The sequence below is a fragment of the Camelus dromedarius genome, chromosome 13, assembly GCF_036321535.1.
Source record: "Camelus dromedarius isolate mCamDro1 chromosome 13, mCamDro1.pat, whole genome shotgun sequence".
Lineage (NCBI taxonomy): Eukaryota > Metazoa > Chordata > Mammalia > Artiodactyla > Camelidae > Camelus > Camelus dromedarius.
Genome location: NC_087448.1, coordinates 26,542,616 through 26,563,307, shown reverse-complemented (window position 1 = coordinate 26,563,307; position 20,692 = coordinate 26,542,616). Strand labels below are relative to the sequence as shown.

The following is a 20,692-nucleotide window of genomic DNA, read 5'->3' as shown; positions in this document are numbered from 1 at the left end:
GCGTGGGAGGGCTAAACCTGGACTATATGAGGATTTGTTTTGTCAGAAATGTTTGGCTCTCATGTTATATCAAAGCCTTAAGTGTGTAATAAGATTTGGGTAAGTTTAGAAGGAAAAGGCTTTGGAAAGTTCTAGAAAACAGTACAGTTGGGATGATTAGGAAGAAAGCCCTGATAGGGGATAGCGCCTCGAGGCCACCAGAGGGCGGTATTCATTCAACAACTATTTACTGAAGTCCCTATTTCAGAAGCTACTGTGGACTGTGGGAAAAGGATGCAGCCCCTGGGTTGAAGACAACTTTGTACTGATTTTGTTCCTGACTCATCCCCGTTTTCTCTACCTGGATAATACCGATAAATAGTCATTTTTTTGTCTCTCCATCTTTTCCTTTCTCCCCAAGCAGAGTTATTCCGCAGCATTCAGTACATAATATCTCTATGTAGCACTTATATTTTTCTTGTTTTATTTAAATCCTTTATTTGAAGAAACATAAAAATTAATTGCTTTTACTGTGTGGCTTTGAAGTATTAACTCCCCCTCCCCAAAAGCGATTTAATCAATACTTTTATAACATTAAAGTAATTAAAGTCATTTACAAAGACTATCAATTGAGACTCATTCAATTATGACTAATCCATTATAAACAAATAACAATCTTAAAAATGAAATTTTAGAATAAGTACTGTTTGACAGAGTTAAAATAGAGGAAGCTCATTGGCTGTGCTATACCAGAGGATGAAAACTGAAATGGATTTTACATTGTAGGGATGTATATGTTAAAATCCTATCATTCTCTTCACATGCATGTTTGCTTTTTTTATACAAATAACAGAAAGCTTCAACAACAAGGTCCTACTGTATAGCACAGAGGACTGTATTTAATATCTTGTGTAACCTATAGTGAAAAAGAATATATATGTATAACTGAAACACTATGCTGTACATCAGAAACTAACACAGCATTGTAAATCAACTGTCCTTCAATTAAAAAAAGAAAACTTCATTTCATTCATTTTATTAATGTAAACTCCTTTGAAAAACATTGAAAAGATTCCATAAATTAACTCTCCAATTTAATGCTTATTTTTTCTGCTTCTGTCCATTTCCTGACACTTTTAGCACAAGCAGGGACATCCTCCCAGTAAGTTGAGCCCTTGGAGCTCACACATGCAGTGAAGGACACTGGCCAAGTGACATGAATCTCATACTGTTTTGGTTTTCTGTCTGTTCTTTGTTTCAACCCACCCAGACAAGTTTATTCTTTTCTCAAACAGCCTGTGAATTTTTAGCATCCTTTTTGGCTTTTACAAAGTTGGTGCTGGCAACAGCTCTGACCATTTTTCTACCAAGCTCTGGGGTAGCCAGTCGATTTCCAAGTACCCCAGGCTTTTCCATATTCCACTCGTCCATAGCCTGGTCTGTACTCCTAAAGGCCTAATTTATCTTTTTTTTTTTCTTTTCTTTTTCTCAAATCTATCACTGACTCCAAAATATTGAATATGTTCTTTCCACTAGGCCTTCTTTAAAGATTGTCCCCTACAAGATGCCCCTTCATTCTTCAACTTATCTTTTCTGGAGAGTTTCTCTCCACACCTCTTTCCCTTCCCAATCTTGAGGTTGGGGTTTTATGTTTGGAATGATTTTTGTGCAATTCTTGAAACTGATCCCCCATAATTAAGGAAATTCCAGAAGGGCACACTTCACATGCATTTACATGTGACTCTGTTTCAGTTTTTGGTCCATCTGAAGGGAAATCGGAGATTTGTTTTTCTAATTATCTGATCTTTCTCTTCCTGTGAGTTCAGGCTTCATCTTCAGAGTTCAGCACAGTGTCACTTAACTGAGGCCTGCAGGAAGCAGCCCACTCCCCCTCTCTTCTTAAAGTCCAAGTCTTCATGCGAGTAGCTCTAGAAAGCTATGCCTTCTCCGGCCTGGCTGCACACCTGGAAGTCTGCGGGCTCTGCAGGGGGACCTCACTCCCCTTTCAGTGTGGGAAGAATTCCCTCCTCGGCACAGGTCTCAGTGGTCAAGTCCCAGGTGGCATTTCCAGCCTGTTGGCTTTTCCATGAACTGTAGGTGTTTCCAGGATACAGCGATTTTAAATGGTCCATCTTCTCAATGGGGAGCATTCTGACCTCCTCACTTAGGTTGGGGTGGGACAGAGAAACCCTTTCCCACCAAACAACTGGGAAGGCGCTGACCTGTCCCTTCCAAGGAAAGTGTGGGCCTGTCCGGGGTCTTCTTTGGCCCAGTCCACCCACGCTGGGCCTCCTGGCAGGCCCTATGGAAGTGTCACTAGGAGCCTGAGCCCATATTTAATTTGATACTTAATTTTGTATTCTGTCCTATATTTGAAGTCTTTCCAGGGCACACTGTTTTGTGAATGTTTCTGTCTATTCCAGCATTTTGGCCCTAATGTATTTGAATGAATAAATGAAAGCACTTAATAACTTGTCAGGGAAAAAAGTTGGCAAACTTTTTCTATGAGGGGTCAGATAGTAAATATTTTAGGTTTGTGGGCCATAGGTCTCTGTTAGGACTACTCAACTTTCTGCCCGTTGTAGTGAGAAATCTTGTTGCAGCTGATAGAAGTCTATGTTCCAATAAAACTTTATTTATAAAAACAGGTGGTAGGCCTGGGTTTGGCCCACAGGTCCTAGTTTACCCATACCTGGTTTAAGATGTGGTTTTCAATAAGTGAGGTTTATAAGTTATTTAGTCTACCATACTGTTTTAACATAGTGTTAAGCAGATGCGTAAAGTACATTGATTTTGTTGGATGACCTTTGATGTACTTTGAACGTACTTTTTTGAATGAGGAACAGTTGTTTCCAATGGGCGAATAATAATTATAATGCTTCAACGAAGTTTTCAGAGGATATGTAAGGGATCGTCTATATGTTGTGTTTGTAAATATTTAATTTAAATTACACTTAACAACTGGAGATTTGATTTTAGTAAATGAAAAGTTTTGATAAGTCTGGCATGTACTCTTAAAGCAAAACTGGAAAGTTTTTCTAAGCCAAACTGTGACTGAGAAGAATATTTTTAAAAAGCTTTAAAAAATTGGTTTTGCTTCAGGTAATATGAATATAGACAGAATCTCTCTCTGTTTATAGACCAGTGACCTAATGTTTGAAGTATTATTCATCCCATCAATCTTCTGGGTGTGTGTTGAATAGAGGGTGTTTGTTCAGTGTAGTTTCAAAATGCAGGATGGTTTATCATAAGAAAAAATTGCAGGATTTGTCTGGTCTTGGCCTGACTTAGTGTCACAAATTACTTTCTGTTAAATGTGAAACGGGAATGTTCAGTATCACATCAAGGTCATCCCTGCAGCCAGCGAACCTCATGTGTCCTTCCTGTCAGCCTTTGTACCACCCAAGATGGAGGAGTTTCCGTCATGGTGCCCAGCGCTTGGCTTCTTGGCCCAGTGCCCTGCTTCCTCCCAGACCTTTCCATTCTGTCCCCTGGAACAATTCTACAGTGAGCACCCCAACTTTTACCTCTTCTCTAAACGTTCCCTTTACCTCTTTGCCATAAGGGAGACCCAGTCCTCTTTTTCTCCTGTCACCTTCCGCAGTGGAGTTTGCCATCTACCACCTCCTGCGTTATCTCAGGGCTCGAAGAAGTGGCCACTTCCAGATAGCAGGACATGTTCACACAGGAATATCTATGGCTTACACCAGTTGGTTAGACTGTCCAGTATCCCTCCTCTGCATTATTTGCTGACCTCGGACCTCTCACTTGCGCTTCTTAACTCAGCGAAGACTTGAGCTCTTGGCTCACTGCTTCCCTCCGTCCCTAACCCTACCATCATCCTGAGTAATACAGGGTAGACTGGGAGGTCCCGTCCAGTTCTCTCACCTCCCGATCCAGGACTTCCCTTTCTACTCCAGCCACTTTCTTTGAGATCCTAATCCTGAATTTAGCTATTTCCTGGGAGGCCTTCACTTCTGCATTATTAAATCCCAACACCTGACTCTACAGCTTGCCTGGCATCTTACCTTGCGGCATCAGCTAAACCTGCTTAGTCAAAACCTCTTTACTTTCTTCCTTCTTACCAACTGCCCGTCTTTACTTCTCTCCCCTGCTTAGTGAGCCACTTTCTTGACAGTGTGTTCCGACGTGCTCTATTGACCTCTCCCAGCTACCGGGGAGAACCCAACCATTGACAGTCTGCTCAGGCAGTCTCCATCTGCACGAACTCCAGATTGCCCAGACTCTAGTTCTGTAGAGTGGGTCACAACAGATCCCAACTAGTTTCAGAATCATTAGTCCACTCAGTATCTCTTGATTGAGAGGTTGTTTGCCCATGACCTGCAGGAGTGCTCCAGGAAATCCCTCAAGGAGTTTTGGAATTCCCTGAATTCTTCTCAAGTTACCTTGGGATCCCGCACAGGTGCATACAGCTCCCCAGTTTCCTTCAGGGTTATCGAGTCAAGTTTTAGCTCTTTCAACCTGGAGTTTTACTTCATACCATTTATCTCGTGGTCGTGCCTTCTCAAACAGTGTTTTCCTGGAGAATAACCTCTCCAGGAGGTTTAAGTGATTTCATCAAGGCTTTTGTAGAAGGCAGATAAGACCCGTGACCTTCAGGCTCATTTTGACTTTAGCTTTTGACTGGATGCAGTTCAGAAGCATCTTGGCTTGCTGAGACATGCTAGAGTTCATAAGGCACTGTGCACGCTCTTGTGTAAGTGAGTCTCCTCATTCTGAGGGCTAGGAGCATGTTGTAGGAGCTGTAACTTTGCTTGAGGTCTCATGTTGAGATGTGTGTGGAAGTGTATGGTTCTCCCTGATCCACAATTGCTGTCATTTTGAGTCCAGTGTGTGGGGAGCTGTGTGACCCCACCTTTTGACATAATGCAATGGACACAGTAGCCTGGAGCATCAGCTTAGGGTTCAAAAAAGTGACAGTGTTTGTGACATAAACAATGATCATTCTCATCAGTGAAAACACCTATTAAAAAACCACATTTTGAAAAAATATTACAAATATAAAGGAGTAAATAATGCAGGTGATTTTAAGGCTTTTTGTTCTGCACTGACATTTGTTCTATTATTGGCCTGTTTCTGGAACATGGGCTTTCATTGTGTGGCCATTAAGGAATTCATCAAAATTTCATATCGCCTGCGTGGGTCTCCATTGTCCTGGCTGCCATCTGGCTGGGCTTCGGGCCGGGGTGATAATTATTTCATGCGGCACTGCCGGCCCCGCTCCCTGCTGTTAGCAAGTCTGTTTTCCTTCTCCTCCAGCTTTTCCATCTTCTGACTCCATTCTGTTCCAGGATGTGGGGTCATTGTCATTATTCTCAGTTAGGGGAAGCAAGAATTAGTTAACTCTGGTTTTCAGCTTTTCTGTTTCCCCTCAAGACATCAGTTGGGGCTCACATTGCTGACAGAAGCCCTCGGAGTGTCTCCCCCAGTGTCGGTTCCATCCGTCTGACCTGGGATTCTTGTTTCTGCATCGTGGCGTCTCCCAGAGGAGAAGCTTCGAACTGGGATGGAGAGAATGACATGGATTTGGAAGGGCAGGAAGGTTCATGCTCATGTTTTGAGTCTGGGTGGCTGGGAGAAATCTGGTATCATGATTTCAGCAGAGAAGTGAGGTGTGGCAGTTCAGCCTTGGGTGAGAGGGTGAGGTCTTGTCTCACATGCGGCTTCGTGGTGATGGAAGAGGCGCCCAAGGGGGAACGCTCAACCCGGTCGTGTCAGTGTGAGGCCGGAGGGGCGGTTCGAGGGAAGGACTAGGGCTGTACACCTAGGGGTACCTGCTTGGGGTTTGTACTTGAAAGAGCAAAGTTTAGAAGGTGGAGGAGGAGCACCGGCCTGGTGAACCGAAGAATTTGGAGGGAGTGGTTGGCAAGTCAAGCTTCTCAGTTTCGAGGAGGGTGAAGTCATCCTCTGGGGAGGCTTTCCAGATGACCCCGTGCTCTCCTGCCTCCCACACGCTCTGTCACGCCCAGCTGCCCTCTGCCCTGGACCCTCCTCGGGTTTTGCCTGAACATTCAGGCAAATTGTCAACTCGTTATGCTTGGTGGTCTGCCCATGTTGTCTCCCTTTTGAAGTGTGGTTCTAGGCTCGGAGAGCAGAATCCATGTACAAGCTAGGCTTCACAGAGCCCAGATATGTGAGCTCCCTGCTGCTCTTGTGGATGGGAGAGCAATCATCCAGAGTATTGAGAGGAATCTGAGAAATCTCACTCATGTGTTTAGTCTCTGAGCATTTTCTATATCAGCACTTTACTTTCTGCAAAAATGCCGATCATTCGTTCCATTTTGGAACTTTTTTTTTATGGTAAAGAGTTGATCTATTTAGTGGGTCCTGCGTCTACAATGAAACAGATTTTATACTGTGCAGATTTTTCTACAGAAAGTCTCAAAATCTATTATGTGTTCCAAAATCAGTTTTGTAAAACACACCAGAAGCTTGTAGAATTAATAAAGGAGACAGATTATTGATGTTATATTACTTAATTTTGTTTCAGCTTTATTGAAGTATCATCGACAGATTATAAGATATTTCCCTTTTTAGTTTTCACCAAGTGTAGCTTGATATTAAGTTCTTAAGTTATTTTGTTGATTAAAAAAATGTGCTTGGATCTAGCCATTAAAAATGGAGGACAGTAATCTTTGGACTGCAGTTTATACCTTGGCAGTACCATGAATTCGCCAGCAGGTGGTAGCAGAGAACAGGAACTGATTTCCTCCTTGGTTTCCTTAGCTTTCCAATAAAGAACCAAAGAAAACATTTAGAGTTGTGGGTCGTAGTGACGATTTAGTCCAAATTCTTTTTCTTATAAGGAAATCAAGACTCACAAGAGCTTTGGATACCAACACTAAAGCCGTGTTTATCAGAGACTGTTCTTACCAAGACTCAGTAAGGCTGCTTCTAGAAAAAAAATGGACTTCTAGGTATCCATCCAGGCTGTTTGAATCAGGATTGCTTAGAGAATGGCCCCTGTATTGTTTTACAAGCATCACAAGTGATTCTTTTACATGCAAAATTCTGAGTCAACAAGTGGGACTCCTTCCTACAGGGCAGGATTTCCTTACGCTGGGCCATGAGGATACAATGAAAAAATCCCATGTTTTCAAAAATGACATACCTGCGGGGTGAGCCAGGTGGTGACTGAGTGGAGGGAAGGGTGGGTGCAACAGATGGAAGTGTAGCGCGCCCTGCTGCTGTCTGGAGAGTGTGTTCTCTGCGGCCGCCCACCATTAACTCAGGGCACCCAGTTGTGGCTATGAGATAATGCATGCCCAGCGTTGGCAGACTGTTTCTTTTTTTAAAGAGAAGCTGCTAATCCAGAACTTTGCTTCCTATTTTCCCAACTTCAACATTCTGTGTGGGCCAAACCAAACATGTGCACAGGTTGGAGTCAACCTGTCGGCCGTGATATCTCCTTTAGGCCCTGGGGCCAGTAGGGGGGCCCTGAAGGCAAATACACATTTGCTGGGCAGTGATGTGAGCATCACGGTCCCCGAGGAGTCGAAGATGCGGTGGGGGCCGAGGGAGCCCTCAACACTGCGTCCGGGAGGTCAGGCAGACCTCCTGATGTTGAGTTCTCAAGGTCAGTGATTTTTTTGGGGGGTGGGGAACAACCTCATTCATTTGTATGGGCGGAGTCTTCCCTCTGTATCTTAGCAGGGAACATTCATATCAACTTTTTTGTCTTATACCAGAATGTAGTTGTCTCTTGGTACCTGCAGGGGATTAGTTCCAGGACCCCTTGGGATCCCTGAATCCAGGACTGCTCTAGTCCCCCATATACCGTGGGTTCCACATTCCCAACCCTCAGGTGCAGATGGCAAACTATAGTGTTAAAATTTTTATTCTCAACGCTTCAACTTTTACAGTCTTGAAACAGATGATTCCAAAACAAAGAAGTAAAATTATTACTCAGTCAAGGATATTTGGAACTAATCATCAGACATGTTAGGGAGCCATCAGCAATATCTGCTTTTGAGATAAGCTGGAAACTTTATCAAGGCCCTTGAAATAATCTAGGAGAAGCTTTGTTCCTACAAGTTGGCTAAGGAAAACTGATTTCTTAACAATTCTGTATGGGGACAGTAATTAATTCACAATGGGAGTTAATGTGGAGATGCTGCAAGCCTGTTTGCTGTGGCCCTTTCTGTCACACCTTCATGTGTTTTCTGCTTTGAAACCATATATAAAAGGCCATAAATGCATTTAGGAAAACTTAGGGTTGTGGAATTATTTAGATATAATGCAAAGATGAAGCATTTAAAAATAGAAAGATAGATGCAAATATATAAAAGGAAATACCATAATTAAAACATTTTTGTATGTGAGGTAGTGGGCTGGAAATTTCAACTTGCAAATTTAGACCTCTTCCTATGAAATTATATATAACTTTTTTTTGGAAGATAGGCATTTAGGGAGATAGTAAACCAAATTACTTTAATGGTTTAACTTATATTGAACTACTTTTGTGTATGGGGTATGAGATGTTATGGAAGGCCTTTTAAAAAGTCATCTTTATTGAACTTAAATAAAATGCACAAAACTTTAAGTATACAATTTATTGGCTTTTTAAGGACATATTTATTGAGTTATAATTCACATACCACACAATTCACTCTTTTGAAGTGGACAGTTCATTAGGTTTCAGTATATTTGCAGAGTTGTGCAACCATCACCACTGCCTAATTTCAGAACATTTTTATCACCCCAAAAGAAACTCTGTACCCATTAGCACTCACTCCCCATTCTTCCTTTCCCCTAACTCCTGACAACCACTAACATACTCTCTATTTCTATGAATTTGCCTACTCTGGGCATGTGCCATAAATGGAATCATACAATATGTGATCTTTTGTGTCTGGCTCCTTTCACATAGCCTCATGTTTTCAAGGTTTGTCCATGATGTAGATGTATCAGTACTTAATTCCATTTTATGGCTGAATGATATTCCATTGTATGATTATACCCTATTCTCTTTATTCATTCAGCAGTTGATGGATTGATGGGCTGTTTTCATTTTTTGGCTAATATGAAAATAATACTGCTATGCATTCATTATTAGCAGCACTATTTACAAGAGCCAAGACATGGAAACAACCAAAATGTCCATTGACAGATGACTGGATAAAGAAGTTGTGGTATATTTATATACTGGAATACTACTCAGCCATAAAAAATAAAGTAATGCCATTTGTAGCAACATGGATGTACCTGGAGATCATCATTCTAAATGAAGTAAGCCAGAAAGAGAAAGAAAAGTGCCATATGGTATCACTCATATGTGGACTCTAAAAAAAAAAAAAAAAGGATACAAGTGAACTTATCTACAAAACAGACTCATAGTCATAGAAAACAAACTTATGGTTTACTTATGGGTAATGGGGGTGGGAAGAGGTAAACGGGGAGTTAGAGATTTGCAGACACTAACTACTATATATAAAATATATCTATATATCTGTATATATATATATATATATACAAAGTTATATTGTATAGTACAGGAAACTATTCAATATCTTTAGTAACCTATAATGAAAAAGAATATGAAAAGGAATATATGTATATGTATGTGTGACTGAAACATTATGCTGTACAGCAGAAATTGACACAACATTGTAGACTGAATATACGTCAATTAAAAAAATGAAAAAAAAAAAAAGGGAATCGTTTAGGCAACTCCTGTGTCACAGGTCACCTTAACTCCATCCCTCAATGCCAAACTTACACTGGGGAGTAGAGTGTATGCTAGGTCCCAGGGGTGTAACTATCAATTTGAAATTCATATAAAATAAGTAGTGACTCTCACCTGGAATAGAGACACACTGTTTCCCAAAATGAATGTTTCCCACAGTGATCTCTCTCATGGTAATTCACTGGGAGATAAGCAGGTAACTGTTGAGACTTGCTGATGTGTGTGTGAGACATTTCTGCACAAAACAATGATGTCTCTTGACTCTTGAGAACCCATGATTATATTAAGCATTTGGACTCTATTTAAAATATCCTGATAATGGATATACACATCTCCATGTGCCTTGTATACTGTTTATTTAAAGATTCCTTGATCTAGGAGGAAAAAAATCACTTATGCACTAGACTAGGCTTTTGGTAGGCTTTTTTTCCCTTGCAGTGTTTCCCCTATTGTCTGAAACAGCGTAAGTTGGAATATGAACCGGTATTCATAGACAAAATGCACTTTGTTCTTCAGGAGTAGTTTTTGTGATTGTTAACAGAACAAAGTAGAGCTGTAAAACTTGAGCACGTTTTTCTGTGTGATTTTTTGTGAATTTAACTAGCTGCTAATAGGGCTCAGGTTGTCTTGGATTTCATATCTAGATGAAACCTGGCACAGAAATCGTCAGCCCTGGAGCAAATCTTCCTTTCTTCTTTTGGTTTAATTTAGTTCTTTCCATCTGTTTTCCATTTGTGGCTTATTAATAGTTGTGGTTTAGCAAAAATAATTTGAGACTGTGAGCTCAAAGTTGGTAATGGTATGGGGAAGTGGCCATTCTCCTGGACCAGAAATTGTGTTTAAACTCATTTTTTTTTTGCCCCCCAAATTGAGTGTAGCTGGCATTTGACCTAATGATGATTGAGTGAGAATTTTGAGTATTTATAAATACAGCTGGCGTTTAATTATCCAGGAACACACGAGGAGCTGTGCACTTTGCTGTCTGTCATCCCTTCCTGGCTGTGTGTAGACTGTGGGCCTTCCCAAGAGAAGGAGGAACAGGAGGTGTAATTTACACTAGCCACTGAGACCAAGGGCTTACAGTGGGCAGTGGGGCAGAAGATGTTTAGATTTTTGACCACTTAGAGCCTTCTGGATTTCATTTAGAATTCGTGATCGGTGCAACTCTGATACCACTATCTTGGAAGACTTGTGAGTTGGCTTTGGTTTTGCTATCAAGTGATGTTAGCGTTGGCAAAAACAGCCCTGGTATACACCCTGGAATATTATGTAGTGCAATGCCAAATCTTAACAAGAGAGGCCAGTGACTTGAGAATTATGTCACTTAAAGCAATATTACTTGCTGAATATACAAGTTAACCAAGCACATGTTGTAATTCAGAGGGTTAACCACATTTTAGAGAACTGCCTAGGCTTAAAATGCCGTTTTGACCACATATTTCAAAACAGGGTTAGACTTTTAAAGAAGTTATTTCCAAGAATTGCTTCATCTTTTTGTGTTCCTAGGGCCAAGCACCATGCCAGTTATGTGCATAGCAGTTGTCATTACATGATTTTTGGATGAATGAATAACTAAATACTTTCCTAATATCTCAGTTAAGATTAAGAAAGATAATTTAAACGGAAAGTTGAATTTTAATAAATTCTTTATAGTCTGGAGAAAAACTTATGTACCAAATCAGTGTTGCAAAGCTCTTGACTTTGATATTTTCATGTAAGAATATTTCCTTTTAAAAATGTGTGCCACTAGAGTGACATGTTGCCACGGACTCTCTTGTGTGTGTGTTTCTGAGCTATCGACAAAGCTAGGATGAATGATTTTGGGGACTGAGGCAAGTTCTTCTTCTAAAACACAACCAATCCCCAACTGCCACCAGTACACCTGAAATTTAACCATCAGTTTTGCTTTTCTTTTTTTTTTTTTTGGTCTTGTTCTTGCCTTGCTTAAACTCTTTGTAGTGCAAATATTCATAGGAAGAGTAATTAGATTTAGCATGAGTGACTAGTATGTGTAAGCCATATCTCAACCAATGAGAAGGCGAGTAAGGCAGTCCTGCCCTTGAGAGATTGCAGAGTAGGCTGGGGTGGCTGGGGCTGGAGCTGGAGCTTCCTAATTACATTGTGCATTTCACTCGGCTCCTTCATAGGCACTCTCATTAGATGTTCACTGCCTGTTATGTAGGGACTAACCTAGATCTCAACTCAAGCAACCGTATTGTAACTTAGTTTCCTCATATCAAGATGGAGTAAGAGCATCTACCATATAGAGTTGCTGGGAAGACTGTGGAAGATTGTGCACAAAGTAAACAGAATAAGTGTTGGCTGCCGCTTTTATAACTGAGGGGACTGAAGCCCGGAGAAATTAGGAGACTTAAATCTTTGTTATACAAAGAAGTCCAAGACTCCCATCTCAGCTTCTCTGACTTCAAATTTTTATCAGGGTAGCTTAAAAAGCACAGAGACTTTTCTTTGGGGAAGAACTGACTTCTCTAAAAAGGTGAATTACCTTTTCAATAATTTTACTCTGGGCCAGGAAAAAGCTAGGAGGTAGACATTCTTTTTTTCTATTTAAATGTTTAGTTTTTACCTAATATTATTGACTATGTGCCATAATCCTTGCATTTGTAGATTTTTAGCATGGGATCAATGAGGTTGGCCAAGTTCCTGAATGATAAATAATGATATATATGTCTCATGGAATTCATTATAAAAATTGGACCTGTTGGGTGGAGCCATGGGCGTCATATAATGATTGCTTCAAAAATGAAGTTTAATAGAAGAAAAGGAGAGCAGGGTGTTTTTAAATTCTTTGACAGCTTTTTAGAGACTGAAAACACGGCAGCTCCTTAGTGTGTGCTGGCCTGGGGCTTCTGTCTGTGGAAGCCACACCCTATAAGGGCTCTCTCATTGGAAGGTGAACACTAGGTTATGTCCCCCAATAGAAAAATTAAGGCAGCTCTATCTTTTATGAGTTGTTTCATGGTGTGGTTCTTGTGTTGCACAGTGGCTTCTGATGGTAAAGATTTCTTAGGCTTTTGGTTTTTCTTTTTTCTTTTTTTTGCTTTGCTTATGTTGAAATGATTGGCATGATGATGATCATATGTGTGTATCTTAAATCTCATGATCTGGTGACCAACCAATCAATTTAGTAACCTAATTTGGAATCAACTGTGAGCCCAGTTGAATCTCATAGCCTCATTTTCTGTCAGCAAACATCCCTTCCCCTTTTTTAAAACATGCTTAAATGGGCACTGTGTTTTTGCTCTGCTATTCACACAAAAATATGGTCAAGACTGCTGTAGGGATTCTGAACGTCTTTTAAGTGGCTACTTTAAAGGAATTGAAAATTTTAAACGAGGTGAGTGCCTGCTATTTGGCATTATTGAATGTTTTGCTGATAACCAGTCTGGTATGAAGTTCTTTGAGAAGCTCCCCAAATGTTTGGGATTTAAGACATGTGGATTACGTGGTCAGAATTGGAACTGAGAGGTGAAGTTTCAGAGAAACTTGTTGCTAATATTGGTGGGAAATCTCATCCAGCAAGAGGATTAAAATAAAACTATAAACGAAACAGTAAAGGGTTTGAAGATAATTCTCATTGGTTTATTAAATTAATATATTTTGTCTGAAAAGAAATTGCTTTTTTGAAATTTGGGAACTTGGCACTTATTGTAGGTATATTTGGCTGGTAGATACTTTGTTCCATAACATACGCCTTTTCAAAACTTGGTATCAAGGACTTCTCTGGAGGCTACAGGTGGTAAGACAGGTTTGGCAGCAGTGTTTGTGCAGAGAGTGCTTTTGGCACGATGCTCCGCCCTTAACGTGCTTGGGGAGAGTAATTATAACTTCACAGGGAGCATCTCGTCCAAGAGCCTCGCACTTGGCCGTTTCGCTTCTTAGTGTCTTTCCAACAGAAAATAGTATGTAGTCTTTTTTTTTTTTTTAATGGAGGGGTAAATATTTTCACATATCATTTGTGTGCTGTGAAGTAGATATAGCAAATACTTCTTTTCTATTAAAAATTAGGGGATAGACGGGGAAGGGTACAGCTCAGTGATAGAGTGCATGCCTGGATTCAATTCCCAAGACCTCTGTTTAAAAAAAAAAATATATATATATATATATATATAAATAAACCTAAATTACACCCCACCCCAGGCATTAAAAAAAAAATGAGGGGATGAAGCAGTACTTATCAGAAGCGTGTAGAGTGAGATGGGTCCAGGATTAAACCCCAGATGAAATTTGATGTAGGTCTTAGGATATTTCAGGTGGAAATGATTTAATTTAACTGCCTTAGGAAACTATGGAAAGGGACAAGGAAGAGGGAAGAGAACAAGTTTTATAAAAGGCAAGGTGTGGCTGTTTGACTCCATAGTGATTACTCCTGTTTGTGTTGACTGTTGATAACTTGGTGGGAAACACGTGGTCTCTGTTTAGTTCCTGTGACTCACAGCCTCATTACGTAAAATGTATCACACCTCAAATAGCTTGCTAATGAGTGTGGCTCAAAATAATTGAAAAATGCAGTGAGTAATTGTTAGATTAGAACCATTAGACAAACAATAGCTCTTTAGAAATTCTGGAATTTCTTTTAGCATACTAGATTCTTAAAATACAGATGGGCTCACATTTTAAAGCATGATTTCATTTTTTGAAACAAACTGCCTTCACTGTATTTTGAGGTCCTTTATAGATCTCTATTATGATTTTTTTTTTTAAATCGTTTCCAGGATATAGAAGGTAGTCGAGTGGAGTTGTATAGTGTGGTAACTGAGTTTCTTCCTTTTAAGTAAAGGGTGTTACTTCTGGCAACAGGGACTTTCTCTTTGCTAGGATGAAACTTATAATATTCATTCTACAGATGGATAGTAACAGCTAATTGCAGGAGCTAACATTTGTGAAGGCTTTTCCTCAATCAGGCTAGTGCTGAGGGCTTCATATTCAGAATCCCATTTAATTCTCTGTGCAGCCCTGTGAGATATGTACTTTGTATCTCCATCGAACCTGTGAGAAAAGGAAGACGTTCAGCACCCTCTCCAAGGTTACAGGTAGGAAATGGCAGAGTGGGGATTCACAGCCCTGACCTCACCTGACCGTGGGAGGTGCCATGCTGTGTGTTTCTTAAGGAACATGCCCCAGGTAGCTGCTGTAGACCGAAAACCCCTGCTATGAATTTATGCTTTCTTCTTTGTTTAAAACTCGTGGAAAAACTTTTTGTGTGTTTAAATTTCTTAGGTGGGTTCTTAGGTGAGTTTGTATTTATATGGATATATAAACTGCTAATTAAAAATTTTAGTTTACAATGATCAGATGTTTTTCGTTATTGAAGTTGAGGTAGCTGGTATATACAGGATGAGCATTTTGTAATGCTCATGAAAATGTCAAGAGAAACACTTAAATCATTTACAGAGTTTTCATTTTATTAATATTTAGAGTGCCATTCTCTCTCTCTCTCTCTCTCTCTCACACACACACACACACACACACATTCATTATGTGTTAAGACACAAATCTCTTTTAATCAGGAAAATTGAGAAAAAGTTAATTGAACATTTTTTAAATTTACTGAGTTACCTTTTATACCCTTAACAGTGGAGGATTATTTTTGAATCCATGGCATAGTCCATGGTAAAATACACTAATTAAGATTTAAAAAAAATCTAAATACAGATGGAAGACAGCTTCATTTTTTTTTAAGTTTAGAAAAACTATCTGATGCAATTGAGAGTACTCTTATTGAGTACTTGTGAAATGCTGTAAGTTTTTGGTATCTGTTGCATGTGGATGGTTCTGGAACTTTCTACAAAGTTAAACTCCCTGAGCCTCAACTTTCTTACTAGTGAAAGGGGAACAGTAAGGATTATTAAACTTAAGGACTGTGTGTATGTCATAGATAATGAAAAAAAAAAAACACCTACATGAAAACTGGTGTCTTTTTCTTCCTTTATCCTTTAAATGTAGGCGATACAGGAAATTGACCCAAATCTGATGGATTCTGACCTGTTTTAAATGTTTCTTTGAAAATATAAATTAATTTGTATCTGTTGTACAAGAAACACCTATGGTTGTTACAGAATATACCTAAGCAAAAAAAAATTTAAATGAGCTTTAATTCTACCATTTAGAAATAATTACTGTTAATATATTCTATATTTATTTATATAACGCATCCTTATAGAGTTATAGGAATTGGGATCATATTCCATGTACTGTTTGGTAAATTGCTTTATAATTAGTATATTAACTATTCTTTACAAGTGATAAATCTATTTTTATGACATGAACTTAAATTTCATGTAGTTTTCTGTTTTATAGTTACATGATAATGTATCCAATTTCTTATTGTTGGGCATTTGGGATGTTTATAGTTGTGGCCATTATACATAATGCTGTGGAGCAGTTCTTCTATTGATGTCTCTGTGTTCTTGTCCTGTTGTCTTGGTATAAATTCTTAGATCTGCACATTGTGTGCCCAAGAGTATGCGTGTTGAAGACTTCAGACGCATATCACAGTAATTGCCTTCTCAAATGCTGATGTCATTTTATATTATCTTCAATAGTGTACAGAGATGCCAGATTCCCATGTCCTCAAATGTAGACTATTATTTAAGAATCAGCTTAGTTTTTACATTCTGTCTTTGTAAGTACAGTATAAATGGACTCTGGTCTTATCATTATTTAGATTTTGATAAGTGTATATGAACATTAATATTTTGTACATATATACTTTATTAAAGTAAGAGTATGTTAATATTTTGACATGTGGAGGGAGGTGGTCTGAAATCTGCTGCATACTGGGATTTTTGCCTTTTTGTAGTCTTTTTGGAGAAATGAACCATTCTGGTTAGTTGGGTTTTCTGAATGTCTCTGTATATTCCATTATTTCTACTTTTAATTAGTATTCTGAGTCTAACTCAGCTTTGTCTATATGGTACAGAGGATTTCCTTTGAGAATTAATTATTGCAGTGTGTTGTCAGGATGTTACTGGGAGGTCAATGCATGTAAAGAGGTCAAGCATATACTGCTGTGAGCCACCCTGAGACGCTGGATTGCACATTATAGGCTAATAAGTAGGTGATATTTACTCTGTTTCAGATGAGTAGTCTGAGGTTCATGGAGGTTATTTAACTTGCTTAAGATAACACAGCTATTGGATAAGGAAAGTGGGATTTGAATATGCTTTGGTCTGACTTGAGCCCTTTCTCTTTCCATTTCATTGCTTACTACACTGCCCTCTGGATGGCCCATCCTGTGCTGTTGACTGTCACTCTTCACTGGTCCCTGTATGTCTGTAAGGCTCAATCCTTCATCTAACTCGCTGCTTCTACTCTACCTTGATTTGGGAATGTAATCTCCAGACTGTTTCTGTGGTGGATAATTAAGTGTTGGCAGCTCTGAGGGGCTTTCCCATGACTAGAGAGAATGGACTCGACAGCTGCTTTGAATGGCCCTGGGACTTTTTCATGCTTTTTTAGCTTTGGATAGGCATTCTCAGATAAATGAGATGTTACTCTATTTTCACTAGTTGGGAATCAGCGCTTACCTTGAGTTTGTCTTGCATCTATTTGGGGAAAATTGAAGAGTTTGTGCTGCCCTTGTTCCCTGGGATAATCCACGGGCCACTCAAGGTTATCCTCGAAGGAATGTGCCATTCCATTTTTGTATGTTTTGCTTATGTGGCTGTGAGCTCCTTGCTTTTTTTTTTTTTTTTTTTAGATTTCCATCCAGTATCCAGGTAAGTGCATGTAATGGAGACACTTAGCAAATGTTTAATTCATGCAGTGATGTAGCCCTTTTGTAGATTAATGCCCTGTGTAGGAAAGAATGTTACTTCTTTGTGTATTTGAGTGTATCCCCTCCTGACCCAGCTCCTGTCCATATTTATAGAACCAGCTTATGAGAAACTAACTTGAAAAATACCCATTGTTTTGCCAGTTAACCATTATTATGTGTAGGTGTGGCACTGCTGGGAACTGGGGAAAGAAGCCGAGCACGTATAGGGACTCTTGGTGGACCACAAAGCTTGCGGCAGTGAGCAGGGACAACAGGAGCTCTGAAGCTCACCGAGGATTTAAGATTGGTGATTTCCCAATTGTGTTTCCAAGATCGTATGTCTTCCTGTAGTGGCAGGTGGAGCAAGGACTCTGCTCACAGGTGGTGGGTCCATCCTTAGGGCGGGTGTTGTCACGAAGCACCTGTCGTACCCTTGGCTGGGGACCCAGTCCCAGGGTGTTCTTGGAGCAGCTTTTCCCCACTAGGGCCTCCATTTTCTCTGCTACTATTTTCCCTATGGAATCCCCTTTCCTCCCAACCACTCCACCTCGAAAGACAGAGAAAGACAGAATCCGTAGACACTTTTCTAGCATTTCAGTAAGAACCTTGGTGGTGGTACCTGAAGGTGGTCTGTTCATATGTGAGAGCCTTAAGTGGGGAATTGTCTGGTTAAAATATGTCCCATCTTCCCTCTCTGTCTTTTGTCTGTGTCAGGATTTAATAGTTTTCTCCCTAGAATGTCTCAGTAAATAGCTGTTTACACAGATCAGGGCCATTTCATGAATACCTTTAAGGAGAGTCATGTCCTTTGCTATTTAGCTTTGTAATGAAACTTGAGGAATTTAAGGATGGAGTTGAAATTAATGATGTGGTATATAGTTGGTATTTCAAGTTTATATCTTAATCTGGTTTTATTTACTCTTGGTAGAGTAGATTGCCCATAGTGGGTTTTTTTTTTAATAGAAAATTTGCTAGAAATTAAGCTTCTAACTTTTATCAACCATAAAATGGTTACATTATAGAAAACACTCGTTTGGGGGTTTTTTTGTTTATATTTGTTCATACCAAAATGGTTAACCTTTCTCTTTGTAACATAGAACCACACATAGAATTTCCTATATGGAGCAACTTTTGGTGATAATATGCACATTCTTGAAGTGTGACATTAGGTGCATATTAATTAGTCTCATGCTGAATTTGACTTGTGTATTATCCCTCATTAGGAGAAAATTAATACCCAAATCTGTCTTTCAGGCAGTAACACAGAAGAATTTTGAAACGAAGGATTTTCGAGCCTCTCTAGAGAATGGTGTTCTGTTGTGTGAGTAAGTATTTAAAACATTTTAAAATAATTCAGAAGGGAAGCGCGTGGGGGTGTGTGCATGTGTGCACACGTGCACGTTATGCGGCGTCTTCATTTCTGCCTCCATGGACACCATAGTCACAGATATGTTTTCTTGGTGACAAGTGAGATTTGATCCCTGCAAACTGACACCCCCACAGCACCAGACAGTAGGAGGGGGTTATCAGTGTCTGTATCTAAAGATAGCATTGGTGAAATATATATTATTTTAAATTAGTGAATAAGAAAGATACTATTATTGCTTGAAGGGCCAGTAGGGGCAGGTGTTTGAGGGGAAAGCCTTATTACACTGCACGAGCTATCACTTACTGTGAATATTCTAATGTATAGAATTGTCTGGTTTAGAAGTTAATATCAAATTTTTTCCTTCATCAATAAATAATGATGACTGTAGAACAAATTTAGGCTGTTGCAAATTTTTCTTTTAAACTTTCAGTGGGATCATTCCATTATCACAATCAATTTGAGTCATGGGCCAGCCATTTATTCAATTAATATATTATTGAGAATCACATCACAGGCTTTGGTTATCATAAATGAAATAGGCTGGTGCCATGACTGATGGTGTGAAGCCTACAGTGTATGTTTAGTGTAATGCTTTGTTGCCTAGGGGTTGCAGAGTACGGGTAGCCAGGTGGTGACCTTTGGGGGCGAGGGGCAGGAGGGCCTGTGGAATGTAAGGATGAAGTCCTGGGTGAGATTGCAGACTGCAGACTTGAGCAAATAAATTACGAGAATGTACTTGAATATGCACCCACATTTTTGAAAGCTCTTAAGTATTCCAATCTAGACACTTATCACGTTAGTATTTATGGAATCTGTCCATAAGCAAGAACTGGGAGTGTGTGTACTCAAACTTTGATGATTTTGATTATCCTTTGATATGAAGGTTGTTTGCAGCAAAGATTGGGAGTCAGAGGGCTTAGGTTTGATTCCTTGCTCCGTTACTTTTGGGCAGTTGAGCAAGTGACTTAACATCTGAGCCTTATTTTCTAATCTATAAGGTGGAGATCAGTGTATATGCTCTGCCTAATTCACCAGGTTGCAAATTTCCATAATATATCTATTAAGGTTTTTTCAACTATCAAACTTTGCATAAATACAAATTGTTGCTAGGAAGATGACCATGAAGATAATAGCCTGAATCTCTTCAGCTCTGTTGGTAGGTGTTCAAACTTCTTTGTCTTAGAGCAGTATTATTAAGTTGAACCATATGAAGTGTTGATACTCAACCATCCGTGACCTACAGAAATGTCAATTTCATGTGATTCTGCCTAGTATGAAGTAGGGCAGGCATATGCATAAGGGCCACAAGTGAAGTTTAAGGGAATTTTTTTTCCTTTTCTAATGCCACATTCAGAATTTGTAGCCAAATAGTGTTTAATATTAGTAGGCCATGTGGTCAGCTCAATTGGTCACTATAGGAAATTACTTTATCTTGTTTTGCAAACTATGATTTATGTGTTCTAACGTGTTCAGAAGATGGAGGGAAAAAAATGACTGTTAGATGCTTGTGATCTGAAATCAACCTTAGCTGTGAGTACAGACTAGAAGTTTTCAGCAAAATAACTTTGATGTCAATTGTAAGCTCCAAAAGTCAGGGTTGGAGTTTATGTGAGTTTATGTAGGAAGTGTGCCTATGAAGCACAGAGTTGTTTTTAGACATATGAGAGCATCCAACCCAAACAGGTGATCTTTTCAAAGAAATCACTTTGTGGTTATATACTTCAGTGATGAACTATTACTCAAAACATTGTTAGGGATCCCCTTTTGGGGGCCTCGCCTCCATAAGTAGGTCATTAAACATAGTTAATAGTGACACTTAGTGTTTTATTCAAAATGCAGTTTTTGCACCAGCCTGGGG

General features: G+C 39.5%; 1 protein-coding gene and 1 pseudogene across 10 annotated transcripts in view; one reads left to right on the top strand and one right to left on the bottom strand.

Moving 5' to 3' along the window:
* LMO7 (LIM domain 7) overlaps positions 1–20,692 on the top strand; it is a 189,766-nt gene that overhangs the window by 48,106 nt on the left and 120,968 nt on the right. For all 10 annotated transcript variants that reach the window (XM_064493074.1, XM_064493072.1, XM_064493071.1 and 7 more), the window contains one exon: positions 18,720–18,790. In XM_064493074.1, coding sequence (XP_064349144.1) covers positions 18,720–18,790 — 71 coding nt within the window. The remainder of the gene's footprint in view (positions 1–18,719; positions 18,791–20,692) is intronic.
* LOC135322750 (protein FAM204A-like) lies at positions 1,267–4,017 on the bottom strand (annotated as a pseudogene).